At 44.4% G+C, this 20,814-nt stretch overlaps 1 protein-coding gene across 1 annotated transcript in view; it reads right to left on the bottom strand.

Annotated features, from left to right (window-relative positions):
• Positions 1–20,814, bottom strand: part of LOC126416842 (cholinesterase 2-like) — a 193,200-nt gene that overhangs the window by 159,685 nt on the left and 12,701 nt on the right. Inside the window, exon 2 of the mRNA XM_050084725.1 lies at positions 17,628–17,831. Within this exon, the coding sequence (XP_049940682.1) occupies positions 17,628–17,831 (204 nt within the window). The remainder of the gene's footprint in view (positions 1–17,627; positions 17,832–20,814) is intronic.

Raw genomic sequence — 20,814 nt, 5'->3', positions numbered from 1 at the left:
TGACGTTAACACCTTTTGTCGAAACATCGAATCGTAACTATTATAGTCCCCGAATCAATTCCCTTCAGATATGCGCACGACCGAACAGCAGAACGGAACACGAACGACTTGTTTTAACAACCGAACAACGCAATGACGTTACATTACGACAATGTCCGCCCAATGAACATCTCTTTGACTTTACCTTTTCTACTCTGCTTAATTAAATTATTCCCAATTACAATTTATTCAGCTATTTAACGAAAACATCTAACAAAAAATAAAATAAATTTATCCCAACGTAAAAGATCCGTTATAATCTCAACAAAGTAAGAAAAATATAGATTGCCAAATTCCCTGAAATAGGACACGTTAAGTTGTAGACGGCCACAACTAAAAGACACACATCAGCTTTCCGCCACAGCCTTCGTCAGAAAAAAAAAGACACACACGTTCACTCACGCAAGAAACCACACCATGACCACCATCTCCAACAGCGCGGACCAGAATGCATCTTTGTGGAAGTTAGCAATCTACCGTTTCTTTATATCGTTTTTATTCCAATCTGGAGTTTCCATTGTTTGATACTGACAATTGCTACTTCAAAACAATAGTTTTAAATATGCGGGAAGCTGTTCTCCACAGATTTCAGGAGTTCATAAACAGCAGTGACGTTACCATTTCGAAAAAAGCCTATTAATGCTACTGTAACAATTTAGTTTTTCTCCCAATAGTACTGACATGGCTACTTTGAAAGGCCATTGCTGGACTGAAAAAAAAGAGTCGTGGATCTCGAAATTTGAACATCTTGTTGCTGATATATAAATATTGGAGAAAACCAAAAGTGAATTAAATTCACAGCACAAGTGGTCTGCTTTGAATGATTGGGAGAAGGAGTGTATGTTGATTTTTAACACCTGATTTGTATAATCAGCTTAAGAAACTTCCTTATTTGGACATATTCACGCGAACAGTCATTTTAAAGCATGAACTTTATCAAGAGTAAATTGAGATGTCGTCTTATTGGTGAGAATCTGGCACCGCGCCTAAAATTTACAACATACGAACTCGACTTAGCCAAACCTTCCAGGAGATACGATGCCAATGTTCACATCATTGCTTGTTATTCATTCTCACGATTTAATTTTATAGATTCCATACAACTTAATTTTATCAAGGAATAATATCTTTATTAAGTATTATATTCAGTTTTTTCAACGTATAGTTTAACTAAGACTTAAGACTTTAAGTAAAGTTTTAGGGGCCGTTGTGGAATGAAAGGAGATGAAGTGTCGAGTACTGAGAACGGTACGTTGAAACTGTTTGGACATATATGACGAACGAAAGGAGGTAGACGGAACAAAGGCAAGTGTACATACGAGAGTTAGAATGAGTCTACCTCAATCTCACTGAGGAGACGAGTGTGAATGGGAAAGTTAGAAGGGGTCTACCTCAGTCTTACTGAGGACTTTTCAGCAATGGCCAACTTAGTATCCTAACTAAGTTAATAACTATTTACCTGCCTATTTAGCTTATATTTAAAAAAATAAAGGCTCTCAAAAGAAATTTCAATCGTTCTACTGTTGATATTTGCCTCTGCTGACTAATGAGTTTGCTGAGCATAGTCTTGACATATTTTCCCGTAGTAGTTGTGAAACAGCAAAAACACACTCGTATCTGCCAAGGGTGCTTGTCCCGCTTGTTATGAAAATTCATGAAGTGCTAGCTGCTCAGAGCGCCCTTTGCTAGACTTAACTTTCAATTCTGGCACAAAATTCGACACTGCTGAGCGGAAATGGAATATTAGCTTAGCAGAGGTGGATAATGCCCGCTACCTGGTTAAGGATCGGTTAAGATATACGCCTGCAGCGAGTTAGCTAAACTGAAGACATATCCTACATCCTCCCTTGCACTGACTACCTATCCTGGTCACCATACGCCCCTATAGTGGCCGGTGAGACAGGGGGACGGGGGGGGGGGGGGAGGGGTGACGTAATTCAGAATGTGGGTAAAGTGCCCTGCAGCAGAAACTGGAACATGATCAGCCCGGTGCCGGACGCTGTTGAGCGCTATCTGGATCCTTTGACCTGCGACGTGCAGCAGCTGAGATCTAGCAACAAGACTCTTGAGCAATGGAACTTGTGAGCTTACACATTTCACTGTAGTCATAGTTGCTATTCTTGACAAAACCGAGACATTACAATGGATGGAAAATTTTTTGTCGTAGCTTGATACCGATTAAGCAGATGACTGCCCCAAAACAAGTAGTGAGCTGACACGCAGGTCGAAGGCATGTCGATGGCCGACAGCACAGTAAAAAATCCAACGTTAGGATTGAAAGTAACGTCAGCTCAAATTAGTACCGATCAAGAAAGCCAGGATCACCTTAAAGAACAACACACAAAATCAGAGTTACTAAATCAGAGCACGGGTCCACAAAATCGAGGAACGTCGACAATATATGACCTCTCGATCCAGTCATTATGTTGGGTTCCGTATTTCAAGTAGTAGACAAGCGGCCATCCCCATTTGGCGCGTTTGCGTGACTTCTGGAGTAGCGGACAGTGCAAATGGAACTAACCTCACCGCCCGAAATATTTTTAACCCTTTTAAAACATCACACTTGGCGCCCAGTAGCTCTGTAGGTAATACAGGACTGGTACTAAGGGAATGCGTGACCCTCTATTCCTGACATAGGTTATAGCAGTGATGTGGTGTGTATGTGCGAATTGGTTGTACGGAATCAGCACAGAGATGTTTATTTCTATAGACGTGATAGAATGGCAGAAAGGAGCTATCGCGGTTGGATGTCCCCATGGCAACACCATTAACGAACCGGGCTACTGACCGCCACGCCTGTGGCATTCGACAAGGCAAATCGCGATATCATCAGGGAGCTCAGTATTCGCCGTATTTGTCTCCTGGATACAGGCTTGGCGAACTCGGGTTTCCTGAGATGGGGGAGGGGGGAGGGGAGAGGGGGGAGGGAAGGGAGGCAGAACGCCGCCAGTCCTCGCGCCGGCCGGTGTGACCGAGCGGCTCTAGGCGCTTCAGTCTGGAATCGCGCGACCGCTACTGTCGCAGGTTCGAATCCTGCCTCGGTCATGCATGTGTGTGATGTCCTTAGGTTAGTTAGGTTTAAGTAGTTCTAAGTTCTAGGAGACTGATGACCTCAGATGTTAAGTCCCGTAGTGCTCAGAGCCATTTGAACCATTTGAAGACAGTCCTCTGCAACCACAAAAGTTCTGCGCACGCTTCAGCGACCACCGTTCAGTGCAGCGCTGGAACGGTGTGTGTCACAGGGAACGGGGATCTTGACTTGAACACTCGGATTGCGTGTGTAGCGAAACATTTTTAAAAAAATTCAGCCCCAAGGTACGCTGCGTGCCAATGAGATGCATGATTGAAAAGTTTTCATGGTGCTGAGCCGCAGTCATACAGTATTTTTTTAAAACGAATAAACCACCATTTGACTGTATATTACTGTATTTGTCTTCTGTACCGTCTACATTTCGGCTTTTGTGCCATTTTCGAGTACAATGCTAAAAGTTCTCCGACCATTAACACGTCATATCTGGCAAAATCAGCAGTTAGCTCTGTACTCGATAACGGCATAAAAGCCAAAATCTAGATGGTACAGAGGAAAAATAAAGTAATATACAGTGAAATGACAATTTATTTGCTTTTTTTTTAAAAAAAAAATGCATGTCTTTTGAGACGGAACAATCGACAGCGGGCAAACTCTGGGGAGCCTGTCGCATCTCAATCGTATCTGTTGCTCTTGGGAACACCATAGCGAACACAATCAATACCTCCACTCCCAACGCGATGGGTCCGCCATTACTCACACTCGCTCATCCAAATGAATGAGGCAGGCCGGTCGCTGTGGCCGAGCTGTTCTATGCGCTTCAGTCCGGAACCACGCGGCTGCTACGGTCGCAGTCTCCAATCCTGCGTCGGGCATGGATGTGTGTGATGTCCTTAGGTTAGTTAGGTTTAAGTAGTTCTAACTCTAGGGGACTGATGACCTCAGATGTTGTCCCATAGTGCTCAGAGCCTGCCATTTGAGGCAGGCTAGTTTTCCTAATAATCACACTGTCTTTACTAAATAGGGCTCAAGAACTCATAAATCATAATAGGAAGAAGAGTACGTTTGAAAACGCACCCCTTTCTATACCGATAACGGACTTGCAGGTACCTTAAAGTTTATTAAGAGACAGTGAAATTGTTCGTTGTTGGTCTAAACTAACAAGTCAAAGCAAATGGAACTTCATACAAATTCACAGAAGGTGGGGGATTATCACATAGTTGCTGAGACGCACAAAAACTTCAGCTAACACCTGCTGGGATTTTATAGACATAGATACCTCAGAACCAAAACTAGAAAGGGTGTCACAGGAGGTAGTCGAAGTGAAACAAAGGGCGCGAAGGAATAGTCCAGAGACTGAGAAGACCGCCATCTTTATTTTCTGACCTCTAATTCTCCAAAGCTACCTGAACACATCATCGCAGAGTTCCTCTCACTTGGGGTTAGACCTTGTATACCTAACCCTACGACATGCCACAAATGCCAGCGATTTGGCCACAGAACACTGAGTTCCAGTGAAGCGACTTGCGGAAATTGGAAAAAGCAGCTCATGAATCTGCCGCTGATTGACCATCTCCAGCAGTCCGCACCAACTGCTCTCGGAATCAGCCAGTCTGGTGCCGAGGTTGGCCAGTTTCCACTGATGTACGAAACAATCGGGAAATAAGACAAGCCGATCCCTTACGTGGAAGCTGATAAGAACGCTCTATTTTTGCCACTTCTTATGCTTCTCTCGTGAAGAAATCTGTTCCCAAGGTAGACGCATCTATGTAGACGAAGCCCAGCGATCCTTTATCCAGCACTAGCACCTGCATTTGTACCTTTATATGCCGTAATAAAAAGAGTAAAGATACAGAAATTCAGGAAACCGTGACCGTGGGGAGAGCAACACTTTGACAATGAGTATAGAGAAAGCACCCCAAAAGCAGAGTGCCTCTCAACATTGCCTTTCCTCAGAAATCTCTAAGGGAAAAAGGGCAGGGAAAGGGTCACGACATTCGGGTCAAGAACTGCAGAATTCATAATGGCGCAGGTGATTGATGAGGAGGGCATCATCACGAAGCTGGATGCCTGATCACCAGACACAAACATCCCCTCCATCCCTTTCACTCTGCAAGTGCCTCACCATCTTGGCCTAAACATAGAGGTAAATTACAGCTGCGCCACTGAAACGGCTCTTATACTCTGGTGGAATATGAGTGGCTACCATAAACATCTGGAGGTACTGAGACCCCTTGCACAGGACAGACGCGTCTGTCTATGTCTCCACGAGACTGATTTTAAAGTAAGTAGGCTGTGTAAGTAGGCTGTTTAGGTTTTTATGTTGGTAACGCCACGTAGTGCTCTGTATGAAAATCGCTGACTGCGCTGTGTGCAGTCTGTGGCTGGTTGGACTCATAGTTGGAATATTCGCTTGCGTAGTGTTGGGCAGTTGGATGTGAACAGCGCATAGCGTTGGGCAGTTGGAGGTGAGCCGCCAGCAGTGGCGGATGTGGGGAGAGAGATGCCAGAGTTTTGAGAGGGTACTATGAGCGGACGATCTGGACGTGTGTCCGTCAGAAAGAGTAAATTTGTAAAACTGGATGTCATGGACTGGTATATGTATTACGACGTTTGAACGCTATTTAGGTAAATACATTGTTTGTTCTCTATCAAAATCTTTCATTTGCTAACTATGCCTATCAGTAGTAAGTGCCTTCAGCAGTTAGAATCTTCTATTTAGCTGGCAGTATTGGCGCTTGCCGTATTGCAGTACTTCGAGTAACGAAGATTTTTGTGAGGTAAGTGATTCATGAAAGGTATAGGTTATTGTCAGTCAGGGCCATTCTTTTGTAGGGATAATTGAAAGATTGCGTTGCGCTAAAAATATTGTGTGTCAGTTTAGCGATGATCAGAATAAGTAAAGAGAGAACTGTCCGAGTACGTTCAGTTTATTCAGCTGTTTGAAAATCGTATAACGTAGTTTTTCCAGCACTGTCATTCTTTACATTCAAAGGGTAAGTTTCGGCCTGTTTTTAAAGGCTACCACTTCTACAGGAAAAACGAACTTACTCGTGACAGGGCGAAATGTTGGGCAGCGGTAGTCATCAAGGAGACAATACACTCCTCACTTGTGCCGCTAACCCAAACCCTACAAGTGGTCGTTGTTGGAATAACGGTCCACATTAATGTCACAGTGTATTTCGTGTATCTACCACCCCATGAGCCCATTTTCAGAGACACCCTCATACAGCTTACTGCTGACTGACCCATCCCTTTCACCTTTTACATGATCCAACACCACTTGCCCAGGGGTTGCTGACACTTGAGTTCCTCACACAAACTGAAAATATCACGTTGATGAACATGGGTCTACGTGCAAAGCTAGGGGTGGAGTATGGAATCCTCCTGGCTTCTACAGTTGCTTAGGTTGCCTTTTGAATTGACTGAGTACAGGAAGATTTGTATCTCAGACTATATTTTCAAATTAATTTCAGCGAGATTTTAAATCGCCATCAGGGTTTTAATCGTGTTTATTTGGACGGGTCAAAACAGGGGGATTTTACCAGCTGCTCCATAGTGTTCCTCGACATTGTCCTTAGGATAGAATCCATTGACAACAGATAATTTTTAATCCTCTTTCTATGTTCTTCGAAACCAAGTTAAAATAAGGTAAAGATACAGGCACAGTGACCTTGAATTAATACGGCAAGTTCCTTAAAACAACGGTTTTGTCCATCCCTAATCTCGACAGGCCCGCTAAACCACCCAATCTTAATCCCATAGAGAATGTCTGGGACTATCTCGAAAAGCGCGTGAGATGTAGCAATGAAACTCCTCGCTATTTGGTATCTCTGCAGCATCTAATTCTCTATGAGAGGTTTCAACTGGATATGGTATAACCGAAGAGACTCGTGGACGCTCCTCCTCGCCTAACAGAGGCCATTATCGAAGGCGAGACGGTACTGGCGTGGTATCTCCTGGGGCAGACTAAATTTGTGTCCCGCTTGTTTTTCTGTGGCACAGGTACTACCCTCACTCAAGGTCGCAAGCACTTTAAACTGTACACTCCTGAAAAATATATGGTGTTGAAAAGACAGCAGACATACATTACTATAAATTTAAGGCAACTATTTGTAGAGTGGCGTTACTTTTTGTCAAAGTTCTTCTTGTGAAGTTTCTATTTAAAGTCTGAAATGATGCCGAACTCATACGCGTTCAGTTAAACAAGCACAACCTTGAAGGTATTGGTGTGTTGAGGCACCGAACTTCTGTGCTATAACGCACTCTTTTGAACCCTGTACCCGAGGTGTTCGGAGATGAAATCTCAAACTCGATTAGATAAGAGAATGGACCCTAACACTCTGATAGCTGTCTTGGCTGCAATGCGCCACAGCACAAGTAGTCTACATATCAGCGTTCGGCAGTTTGTATTTTTTGAAACACATTCCACATTCGCCGACATCACTGTGTGTGCAAGATCCCACGAGCTTGGTGCAGCCTGTATTTATTACCTATTATGTTCCTTTCAAACACTTTAAGGACTATCATAGATTGTGGCCCACGAAATCAGTGTTTCTGCATTCAGGAAAATCGCTAACAGTTTTTACGCTGTTGACTGCAAACAATTCACGTATCATTGCTGTATACACACAATGTGTATTCTGATTACCATTCCTTTTGACATTTCAGATCAGGAGTCGAGCCCGATTTTATTTCGGACAGCAGGAAACCTTGCATTTTTTGTGGCGGTTCAGTTTTCTGTCATTTAAGGTATAAACAACAAACAAACACCATCCGAATAGGCCTTGGAAGACCCAACGGTACTGACCGGCCGCCGTGTCATCCTCAGCCCAAAGCCGTCACCAGGTGCAGATATGGATGGGCCTGTGGTCAGCACTAGGTCCCGGATTTTAATGACAAGTCATATTTTTTTCTGAACTATAGGGTGAATTTTAGAACAATTTATACACAAATCTAGGCATTTTAGAGTCGAAAAATGTATTTTGATTGTGCATACAAAGTCATAATTCAACAAATTTTAGTAAAAGGCCATATTGCGGCTAACTTTTAATATAGTAGGTCATATTTCCGTCAACTTCTGCCAAAACTGCATATACCGTTTTTCTCGTATCTTACGGGACACACGAAAAAGAAAATGAATATGTTGCCCACGAGACAAATTTAACGCGCTATTATGAAAGATAAACAGATAAATTAGTACACAGCTTTATTTCTCAGGACTGTAGCAGAAAATCGGTGTACCACAACAGTCGATTCGCGAACATAAAACATTGTTGCGCAGAGTCGACAATACGCTCTCAGAGCCAACAAAGGCGACTTCTGCCGTAATAATCATCGCAGTCGCACAGGTGTTCCCAGTAACCAGTTTGCTTACAGCCTTTGCGTTGTTCAAAATGCCTAAAGCAAAGTGCTCCGACAGCGTCAAGTTGCGAGGATATGTTCGAGAATTTGGAGAGAAGTTCTTTAGTACTGATGGGAAAATATTATTTTGTAAACTGTGTGATACCGCTAAACACAGCAGCTGTGTGAAACGAAGTGCTGAAAATAACAGCAGGCAAACGCTGTTATTTGAACAGACAGGTCAATCGTCAACCGTCCAATCATTCTGCAAGGATTTGTGTGAGATGATGGTGTCCTGCAGCATCCCATCGGAAAAGCTGAAGAATCCACGCTTCAGACGGTTCTTGGAAAAGTACACAACACACCCAGTTCCAGATGAATCTATGCTGAGGGAGAACTATTTATCCGTATGCTACAAAATACTGTTGAGCAAAAGATCTGGCTGTCGACAGATGAAACTACGGATATTAGTGGGCGATATATTGCAAATGTTGTTGTTGGTGTTCTAAAAGTTGATGGTCCTCGAGATATGTTCCTACTAACGTGTGAAGCTCTCGATAGAGTAAACAATTTGACGATTGCTATTTTGTTTCACAACTCTCTGAAGCTACTGTGGTCGGATGGTGTGAAAAGAGACAACGTTTTGCTGCTTGTAACAGATGGTGCTTCATATACCCCAGTACTGTGTACGCTACTTGTCTAGACATGCGTTGCACAGAGTTGCCGAAGAGGTGCGATCAAATTACCCTCACGTGGACAAATTAATTTCCTGTGGCAAGAAAATCTATGTGAAGGCTCCGCTACAGGTGCATAAATTCAAGGAACAAGCACCTTCAACGCCCCTCCCACTTATCTTTTCTTACAGGATGGGGTTCTTGGCTTAATGCTGCTGAGCAGTGAGTTGGGTCGAGCTCGTGGTCATGTGGCTGACAAAGTGAAAACCAAATTACAAAGCGTTCTCCAACGGAATCCTGGATATTCTACACTGTGCAAAATTAGTGACAGTCTTTCAGGGAATGCCGCAACATTTGAAGATACTGAAACAAAGCTGAACTCCCGTAACCTGGCTGCCTTCAAATGTGCTCCAGTGGCGTCTTGTGAAGTGGAGAGGAGCGTTTCCAGGTACAAATGGTTCAAATGGCTCTAAGCACTATAGGACTTAACAGCTGAGGTCATCAGTCCCCTAGAACTTAGAACTACTTAAACCTAACTAACGTAAGAACACCACACACATCCAGGCCCAAGGCAGGATTCGAACCTGCAACTGCAACAGTCGTGTACTTCCAGACTGAAGACTTCCAGGCTGCTAGGCCACTCCGGTTTCCAGGTACAAAACTATCCTGAGCGACAGCTGTAGATCTTTGACAATGCACTCTGTCTTCAGACCACAAGTGGCCCATCGGGTCCATCCGACCGCCGTGACATCCTCAGTTGAGGATGCGGTTAGGAGGGGGGGGGGGGTCAGCAAACCGTTCTCCCAGTCGTTATGATGGTTTTCGTTGACCGGAGCAGCTACTGTTCGGTCGAGTAACTCATCAATTGGCATCGCGAGGCTGAGTGCACCCCGAAAAATGGCAACAGCGCATGGCAGCTGGATGGTCACCCATCCAAGTGCCAGCCACAACCAACTGCCCTCAACTTCGGTGATCTCACGGGAAGCGGTGTATCCACTGCGGCAAGGTCGTTGCCCAGTTCTTCGACAATGGAAAACCTGAAAATGCACCTTGTGATCCAGTGCAATTTTGCAGATACTGAAGATTGACATACGGTATTAAATAATGTGAAACAATTTAAATACTATGTACAAATATAAACGTTGTTTTACTGTTTCGATAGATGATCTTTTCACTGTAGTTTGTGTTTAGAAAATAAAACATTCAGACATTCAAAAAATAGGTGCAAATTAGCCACAAACTCCACAGAAAGAAAGAACTATACTTAAAATATTTTGAGAAGTGAATTTTGTATTACTTTATGGTGAATAAAAAATTAAATAAACAAACAAGAATGTTTTAAATAAACATCCATTAAGTCATATTTTATTTTAAGGTGATATATAAGTTTTAGGTCATAAATGCTTGCATATTTCACTGTTTTTAGGTAATTAAAATACGGGCCCTAGTCATCACACCTCTCTCGCATCCGTTATCTGTTTCACGGTAGTGCAATGCCTGTGTTATTCTGATCACGATGCAGGCGTTACGAAACAAATCAAATGAATTCGCAATTGCGAATAATGACTGCCATCAACTGTAGAGTGGAATGACGACAACGAAGATTTGTGGCGGACCAGGACTCGAACCCGGATTTCCCGCTTATCGCGAGCGCTCGCCTTATCATTAGGCTATCCGTGCACACCAAATTTCCATATGTCATATGACGTCAACCACGCGTCTACGGCCGTACTCGAACGTCCATTATGTATATTCCTGTAAAGGTCAGACGTTGCCCGCTATCGGCAGATAAATACGATAGTGCAGTGCCTGTGTTATTCTGATTACGATGCAAAGTTCCCTTGGTAGTGTGAACTGTATACACTACTGGCCATTAAAATCGCTACACCAAGAAGATGACGTGCTACAGACGCGAAATTTAACCGACAGGAAGAAGATGCTGTGATATGCAAATAATCAGGTTTTCACACAAGGTTGGCGCCAGTGGCGACACCTACAACTTGCTGACATGACGAAAGTTTCCAACCGATTTCTAATACACAAACAGCAGTTGACCGGCGTTGCCTGGTGAAACGTTGTTGTGATGCCTCGTGTAAGGAGGAGAAATGCGTACCATCACGTTTCCGCCTTTGATGAAGGTCGGATTGTAGCCCATCGCGATTGGGGTTTATCGTATCGTGGCATTGCTGCTCGCGTTGGTAGAGATCCAATGACTGTTAGCAAAAGGCCGGCCGGTGTGGCCAAGCGGTTTAAGGCGCTACAGTCTGGAAACGCGTGACCGCTACGGTCGCAGGTTCGAATCCTGCCTCGGGTATGGATGTGCGTGATGTCCTTAGGTTAGTTCGGTTTAAGTAGTTCTAAGTTCTAGGGGACTGATGACCTTAGAAGTTAAGTCCCATAGTGCTCAGAGCCCCCCCCCCTTTTGTTAGCAAAATATGGAATCGCTGGCTTCAGGAGGGCAATACGGAACGCCGTGCTGGATCCAACGGCCTCGTATCACTAGCAGTCTTGATGACAGGCTTCTTATCCGCATGGCTGTAACGGATCGTTCAGCCACGTCTCGATCCCTAACAGATGGGGACGATTGCAAGACAACAACCATCTGCACGAACAGTTCGACGGCGTTTGCAGCAGCAAGGACTATCAGCTCGGAGACCCTGGCTGCGATTACCCTTGACGCTGCATCACAGACAGGAGCGCCTGCGATGGTGTACTCAACGACGAACCTGGGTGCACGAATGGCAAAACGTTATTTTTTTGGATGAATCCAGGTTCTGTCTACAGCATCCGTGTTTGGCGACATCGCGGTGAACGCCCATCGGAAGCGTGTATTCGTCATCGCCATACTGGCGAATCACCCGGCGTCATGGTATGGGGTGCCATTGGTTACACGTCTCGGTCACCTCTTATTCGCATTGAGTGCACTTTGAACAGTGGACGTTACATTTCATATGTACTACGACCCGTGGCTCTACCCTTCATTGGATCCCTGCGAAACCCTACATTTCAGCAGGATAATGCAAAAATGGTTCAATTGGCTCTGAGCACTATGGGACTTAACTTCTGAGGTCATCGGTCCCCTACAACTTAGAAATACTTAAACCTAACTAACCTAAGGACATCACAAACATCCATGCCCGAGGCAGGATTCGAACCTGCGACCGTAGCGGTCGCTCGGTTCCAGACTGTAGCGCCTAGAACCGCTCGGCCACTCCGGCTTGCGGATAATGCAAGACCGCATGTTGCAGGTGCTGTACGGGCCTTTCTGGATACAGAAAATGTTCGACTGCTGCCCTAGCCAGCACATTCTCCAGATCTCTAACCAATTGAAAACGTCTGGTCAATGGTGCCCGAGCAACTGGCTCGTCACAATACGCCAGTCACTACTCTTGATAAACTGTGGTATCGTGTTGAAGCTGCATGGGCAGCTGTACCTGTACACGCCATCCAAGCTCTGTTTGACTCAATGCCCAGGCGTGTCAAGGCCGTTATAACGACCAGAGGTGCTTGTTCTGGGTACTGATTTCTCAGGATCTATGCACCCACATTGCGTGAAAATGTAATCACATGTCAGTTCTAGTATAATTTATTTCTACAATGAATACCCGTTTATCATCTGCATTCTTCTAGGTGTAGCAATTTTAATGGCCAGTAGTGTAGATTCTCTTCGTACTATTTCATAACCACATTTTTGGCGTCACGAACAACTGTTACCATCTGAGACGGAGCCGAGGACATTGTTTTGCTTCAAACACTGCAAGCAATCCACTCAGCGCCGGCCGCGGTGGCCGAGGGGTTCTTGGCAGTCCGGAACCGCGCTGCTGCTACGGTCGCAGGTTCGAGTCCTGCCTCGGGCGTGGATGTGTATGATGTCCTTAGGTTAGTTAGGTTTAAGTAGTTCTAAGTTCTAGGGGACTGATGACCTCAGAAGCTAAGTCCCATAGTGTTCAGAGCCATTTGAACCATTTCGAATCCACTCAGCTAGCAATGCGGACGAACGCACGGTAAAGATTCCCGGCGAGCAGTGATACACATGCGCGACGAACAAGCAGTGATTTTCCGGCAGCGAGGCTGTGGTGCAGATGATGATCATGTTTGGTTTGTAGGGCGCTCAACTGCGCGGTATCAGAGCCCGTAGATACTCCCAATTTATAGACAGACCATTTTCTTTTCACAATCCAATCTAGCCACTCTCACAAATGATAATGATGACGAAGTGATGAGGACAACACAAACACTCAGTCTCCGGGTAGAGAAAATCCCCAGCCGGGCCGGGAATCGAACCCGAGACGCCGTGTGTGGTGCAGACGCGACAGGAGCTCTGCGAGCGGCGAGATGTGGTGTACCAGTCGCAGAAAGCCGAGCGAAGTATCAGAAGTGCAACGACCGTGTTACGACACGGAAACAGGGAACGACAACAGAACTACAAGCGGCCTACAGTGAACACTGAATACGAGAAATACGGCGCGAAATTCCCTATTTTTAATTCGAAATACGCGATTTAGATGACAATATATCTTTTTTCATTTATTCATCACAGTTAGGCCTAGTAGTTTTACTAGACTATGAGTTCCTGGAATGTGAAAGGTTTTTGTGACCTTGCAAACTAATATATTTGAGAAATCTTAACTTATCGCTGCTGGTGTTCAGAGTCATGCAAAATTTTGCAAATAACATCTGTGTTACCTTTTGACAGTAATTTTTTTTATTTGTAAAAGCTATTATTGAAATTTCCACTGTGTGGTAGTTATCAACTTGAAATAAGTGCGATGTACACATGTTGTTGTTGTGGTCTTCAGTCTTGAGACTGGTTTGATGCAGCTCTCCATGCTACTCTATCCTGTGCAAGCTTCTTCATCTCCCAGTACCTACTGCAACCTACATCCTTCTGAATCTGCTTAGTGTATTTATTTCTTGGTCTCCCTCTACGATTTTCACCCTCCACGCTGCCCTCCAATACTAAACTGCTGATCCCTTGATGCAGCAGAATATGTCCTACCAACCGGTCCCTTCATCTAGTCAAGTTGTGCCACAAATTCCACTTCTCTCAAATTTTACTCAGTATCTCCTCATTTGTTACGTTATCTACCCATCTAATCTTCAGCATTCTTCTGTAGCACCACATTTCGAAAACTTTTATTCTCCTCTTGTCCAAACTATTTATCGTCCACGTTTCACTTCCATACATGGCTACACTCCATACAAATACTTTCAGAAACGACTTCCTGACACTTAAATCTATAGTCGATGTTATCAAACTTCTTTTCTTCAGAAACTCTTTCCTTGCCATTGCCAGTCTACATTTTATATCCTCTCTACTTCGACCATCATCAGTTATTTTGTTCCCCATATAGCAAAACTCCGTTACTACTTTAAGCGTATCATTTCCTAATCTAATTCCCTCAGCATCACTCGACTTCATTCGACTACATTCCATTATCCTCGTTTTGCTTTTGTTGATGTTCATCTTACATCCTCCTTTCAAGACACTATCCATTCCGTTCAACTGCTCTTCCAAGTCCTTTCCTGTCTCTGACAGAATTACAATGTCATCGGCGAAGCCTCAAAATTTTAATTTCTTCTCAATAGATTTTAATAGCTACTCCTTCACTGCTTGCTCAATATACAGATTGAATAACATTGGGGAGAGGCTACAACCCTGTCTCACTCCCTTCCCAACCACTGTTTCCCTTTCATGTCGCTCGACTCTTATAACTGCCATCTGGTTTCTGTACAAATTGTAAATAGCCTTTCGCTCCCTGTGTTTTACCCCTGCCACCTTCAGAATTTGAAAGAGAGTATTCCAGCCGACATTGTCAAAAGCTTTCTCTAAGTCTACAAATGCTAGAAACTTAGTTTTGCCTTTCCTTAATCTAGCTTCTAAGAGAAGTCGTAGGGTCAGTACTTCCGCACGTGTTCCAATATTTCTACGGAATCCAAACTGATCTTCCCCGAGGTCGGCTTCTATTAGTTTTTCCATTCGTCTGTAAAGAATTCGCGCTAGTATTTTGCAGCCGTGACTCATTAAACTGATAGTTCGGTAATTTTCATATCTGTCAACACCTGTTTCTTTGGAATTGGAATTATTACATTCGTTTTGAAGTCTGAGGGTATTTCTCCTGTCTCATACATCTTGCTCACCAGATGGTAGAGTTTTGTCAGGACTGGCTCTCCCAAGGCCGTCAGTAGTTCTAATGGAATGTTGTCTACTCCCGGGGCCTTCAGTGCTCTTTCATTGCTCTCTCAAACTCTTCACGCAGTATCATATCTCCCATTCCATCTTCATCTCCATTCTCTTCCATTTCCATAATATTGTCCTCAAGTACATCGCCCTTGTATAGACCCTCTATATACTCCTGCCACCTTTCTGCTTTCCCTTCTTTGCTTAGAACTGGGTTTCCATCTGAGCTCTTGATATTCATGCAATTGGTTCTCTTTTCTCCAAAGGTCTCTTTAATTTTCCTGTAGGCTGTATCTGTCTTACCCCTAGTGAGATAAGCCTCTACATCCTTACATTTGTCCTCTAGCCATCCCTGCTTAGCCATTTTGCACCTCCTGACGATCTCATTTTTGAGTCGTTTGTATTCCTTTTTTCCTGCTTCATTTATTGCATTTTTATATTTTCTCCTTTCATCGATTAAATTCAATATTTCTTATGTTACCCAAGGATTTCTAGTAGCCCTCGTCTTTTTACCTACTTGTAGCACATGTCAAAAGCTAAAAATCTTCTGGCATGACATGACACGGAAGCTCATTTCATCTCATTCTCTTCCTGAAAGTACTTTTTGTTTGTATTGCACTCTTTGAAATGGACTGTAAGCGCGTTGCTCGTATTAAGCTAGATTTTTGATAATCAAAATATCCACGGGTATGCTGCCGGCCTATAGTGTCCAACGGGCACAATATTTCGGCGATCATACATGTCGCCATCATCAGGTGAACTGACGAACTGAGCTCCTGTGAACGAGCCGGCACGGAGATCCGTACGCTATGGCTGCTCAGAGGGAACTGGGTTCGGTCGCGGCGGCGGCCGATTTAAATATCCTCCGCCCGCGGCGTGCTCCCTCCGCCGTCCGCGCCCCGCGCCACAGTCGCGCGGTGGAACAGATTGCGACGGCGTCTGAGATGACGTCGGTGTGATGGCTCTGTCCGCCGTGGTCGTCACAACTATACGTTTGCTCGATTTTTGATGACAGCCATAATATTTGGTGCAGCAATTGATTCCATAACTAATGTTTACTACATGCAGTAGCATTCGCCATGGTGGAAGTACGCTCACACCGTACAGTACCACAGTAGAATATTTTTGCTGCCTAATAGTAGCCTTGCTGGCACTGTAACTACCTTTTCAGTTACTAAGACTGCAAATCATTCTCGGTGGGGAGAAGCAACACCATTCAAAGCAGAATTACATACTCATACAAGACGTAATAAAGCTGAATACTTATTACGTCAAAAGCTGTTAACTTGGAGGGCTCCTTTAAATGCAATAAAGTACGAAAAACAGACGTGAATAAAAATAGAGTTAAATGAAACAGTTCACACACGGATTCATAACCATTAATAAACATATTTGAGTCCACAAAACACCATGCGACAGAACTAGCTTTTGTTTTATATGAGACGAAAGCTAATATGGAATATTAGGAATACGAGCGAAAATCTAACAGAATACGATCAAAATATTTAGAACGCAATTCAAAGAGTACAATACGCGCACCAGAATCGTAATCAGGAACATAACGACTGAAACCGACATCTGATTTGAACGAAACCAGATCACATATGTAAGACTTTAAAATCAGCCAATGAGGAACCGAGATGACGGACTGATAAACATGTAGAGCTCGGAGCGACCTGGCAGCGAACCAAATCGTATTACCGAAAAGCGCTATACGAGTTTCACCTCCGTGGGGCCAGCAACGAGCCGTCGGCAGCACGGCTGCAGCATAAACGTACCTTAAAGAAGTGCATCGCGCATGCGCACTCGCTTGCCACGGCCGACAGCGCGCAGCGGGGCCACGCTCGCCGATCACGTGGTTGTCTCCCTAGGCGAGGTCACTTCTAGCAGCGATTTGTACCAGTGAAAACTACCGAGATTTACCTCGCCTCAGAGTCTGTGCTATATTGTAGATTTCCCTGTCACTACCTGGGTATTCAGTTCAGTGTTTCGAAGAAGGCAAAAGAATGCAATCATTTATATGGATGCACATGCGTAAAGCTCTGTGGAATTCAAACCAGCCTTCGGGTCTATGACGGCTCTGCCGTTGGTGGGTTTATCCAGAACTACTAATTAATTTCTGTTTCAAACGAACAAAAAAAATTGAAAAAAAAATGGTTCAAATGGCTCTGAGCACTATGGGAGTTAACATCGGAGGTCATCAGTGCCCTAGAACTTAGAACTACTTAAACCTAACTAACCTAAAAAAAAAAAAACTTGTATTTCTTTGGACGTAATAAGAGAGTTGCATTATCAGTCCACCCTTGAAGACGAATGTTGGAGGTCTGCTCATTCTTAGAGGCGCTGAGCGAACTAGACTTACATTCGGCGAGTAGATGTCCATGGTGAGGCAGGATTCGCTCTGGCTGAGCGGAGTCGCCATCGCCGCCGTCGCTACCAGCACGGGGTCGACGTCAGCTGCAGGATGGCGTAGGCTGGAGCTTCCGGAAGAGAAGAACTGTACACAGGCCGGGCCGTAGGCTGTGGCGTTCCTCGTTCCAGTCCAGTTCACCGGTTGCGACGGCTCCTGGGGCACACAACGTACATCGAAACAGCGTAGGCGTAAGAAGCCCAGAATCCAGGATATATTTCTACAATTACAGTTTCCCTCCGGAGGAGGCTAAGCACTGCACTGATACGTACTGACACAAAGATTTCAAACTGGATGGTGAGCCTACGTGAGGACCACCTGTACTTCACGCCTTAGTGACAAAGACTCCAGTTACACACCTTACCCAGTTCAATGATCTTTTAATCATCTTGAGGTTGAAGACCTTTTGTCCGTGCTTGCTTTAACAAGCTGTTTCTACAGCTCGTAAACAGTGACAGAGACAGCTCATTATACAGAACTTCACAGTGAAGAAGATGAGGAAAAAAGAAAACATGACAAACTGTGAAAAAAACAGGCACTATAAAAACATAATACCTTAGGAAAACCACACCATATGGTAAAAGGCCATAAAATAAATGCCCACTGATGATACTGCAACTGCAGTGAAACATGTTTGGGATATAAAACAAAACTGTGTTTTGATGAAGGCGGACCCATCCTAAAACGTATGTTGTAAGATGGCAAGAACTATGCCCCTTACATGAAGTCATTAATGATCACCGAACTCACGTTGAGCGAACAGTAGGGCTGAACAAAAATGACTGACAAGGCACAATGCATCTTGTAGAGGGTATAGTATGGACGTATTGGAATAATTAATGTTGGGTGATGGTTTTAAAGTAATTCACACGACATGAAAATTTTGTGGAAATGTGTCAATTTACTGGACGCTAGTTTATCCCAAGGAAGTATTCAGAGTCGACCGCGGCCGGCTGGGGAGCGGCAAAGGGAAGCAGCAATAGGCAGCTTAGGGCGGCTCAAACTCTGAGAAAGCGGTAACGGGGCGCAGACTCCAGCTGCCTTAAGATGATGGGGTGGTTGACCCCATGCTGGTGTACAGGGAAGAAGACGGAGAACTTGTACACCTGTTGATAAATGTCCGTCGTCCCGTTTTCAGTGAAACATGTGAGAAAGCTGCGCAAACGGTCAACAGAGGTCAAAATATGTGTGTTCGTGACTATAGCAACTTCACGCTGAATTCACGGTCCGCAGAGTCTGAAGTAAATCAGGTGAAGAGCGACAGAATGAAATACACTGGCCTCTGATGGGAATGTAGGACCAAGGAATTTGAAGTACTCTCCTGGGAGTCAGAATTCCGGAAAACTTGGTGTTGTGTAGAGGCTAACCTTGATGGGTGGCCTGGGAGGAGCTAATAACAGAAGTTGAGAGGAAGGGAAATTTTGTGGGAATTTGTTCACTTCCCAGAGCAGGCATTCGTCGGCGCTGGGAAGCGACATGATTAACGTGACTTGCGCTGCAATTGGCATAAGTGATTTTGCGGGAGCAGAAACAGAGCCAAAGAGCAGACTGGCAGAACTCTCGGTAGAGTTCTTCCGTTCCCAGCTTGCCTAGAGTGCAGACGTGGCGTTCTTTACCAACAAGAACTTGCAAAGAAAGTACAATGCACTGTCCTTCGTGTAATGATTGGATAGGGTAGGGACTGCTTTGACAGTGAAAGAGGTAAATTTGCGTGTCTTATTGTTAATGATTGTGAGTTTTACTAATCTCCAATACAAATGCCCTTTTATTACATACCCCACAATAAGAAAGACGTAACAATGATTATTTGATTAATATACTACTTTGCAGTTTCCAACAAAAGGAAACGTTTCTAACTTGTCTCTATACTGTCATTTGCCGCACTACTGGGTAATGTGAGACTTTTGCATTAGTTACAAAAATCAGCAAAATAATTGTAATTATTAGGGCTGGGCGAACGATACCCGCATTCGAACAGGCTCGATATTTCCCGATACGCTGCAGCGTTCGATACAGTATCGAGATAATTCGAATAATCACGTGACATTTGACTAGCGCGGTGCGGGGACAAGAGATAAGCAAGAAACTACGAACTAGCCACAACAATAAGCTATGGCTCTGCTTCAGATATGACAATTTCCTGAAACACTGGAGGAAATGGGATTAAATACTACCAGTGCACAAACTCGTATTCTGCTTGCACAAATTTACAATTTACGTACAGTACCAGTATGGAATGATGTATTCTATGTGATCAAAAGTATCCTAACACCCACAAAAACATACGTTTTTCATATTAAGTGCATTGGGCTGTCACCTACTGCCAGGTACTCCATATCAGCGACCTCCATAGTCATTACACATAGTGAGAGAGCAGAATGGGGCTCACGGACTTCGAAAGAGGTCAGGTGATTGGGTGTCACTTGCGTCATTTCCACACTCCTAAACATCGCTAGGTCCACTGTTTCCGATGTGATAGAGAAGTGGAAACGTGAAGGGGCACGTTCAGCACAAAAGCGTACAGGCCGACCTCGTCTGTTGACTGACAGAGACCGCCGACAGTTGAAGAGGGTCCTAATGTGTAATAGGCAGACATCTATCCAGACCATCACACAGTAATTCCAAACTGCATCAGGATCCACTGAAAGTACTATGGCAGTTAGGTGGGAGGTGAGACTGCATGGTCGAGCGGCTGCTCATAAGCCACACATCACGCCGGTAAATGCCAAACGACGCATCGCTTGGTGTAAGGAGCGTAGAAATTGGACGACTGAACAGCGGAAAAGCGTTGTTTGGAGTGACGAATCACGGTAGATAATGTGGCGATCCGATGGCTTGGTGTGGGTATGGCGAATACCCAGTGAACGTCATCTGCCAGCGTTTGTAGTGCCAACAGTAAAAATAGGAAGCGGTGGTGTTATGGTGTGGTCGTGTTTTTCATGGAGGGGGGTTGTACCCCATGCTGTTTTGCGTGGCACTATCACAACACAGGCCTCATTGATGTTTTAAGCACCTTCTTGCATCCCAGTGTTGAAGAGCAATTCGGGGATGGCGATTGCATCTTTCAACACGATCGAGCACCTGTTCATAATGCACGGCCTGTGGCAGAGTGGTTACACGACAATAACATCCCTGTAAT

Source organism: Schistocerca serialis, chromosome 8 (genome assembly GCF_023864345.2).
Source record: "Schistocerca serialis cubense isolate TAMUIC-IGC-003099 chromosome 8, iqSchSeri2.2, whole genome shotgun sequence".
NCBI classification, from domain to species: Eukaryota; Metazoa; Arthropoda; class Insecta; order Orthoptera; family Acrididae; genus Schistocerca; species Schistocerca serialis.
Note: the sequence above shows the minus strand (reverse complement) of the source record. Positions and strands in the feature narration are given on the sequence as shown.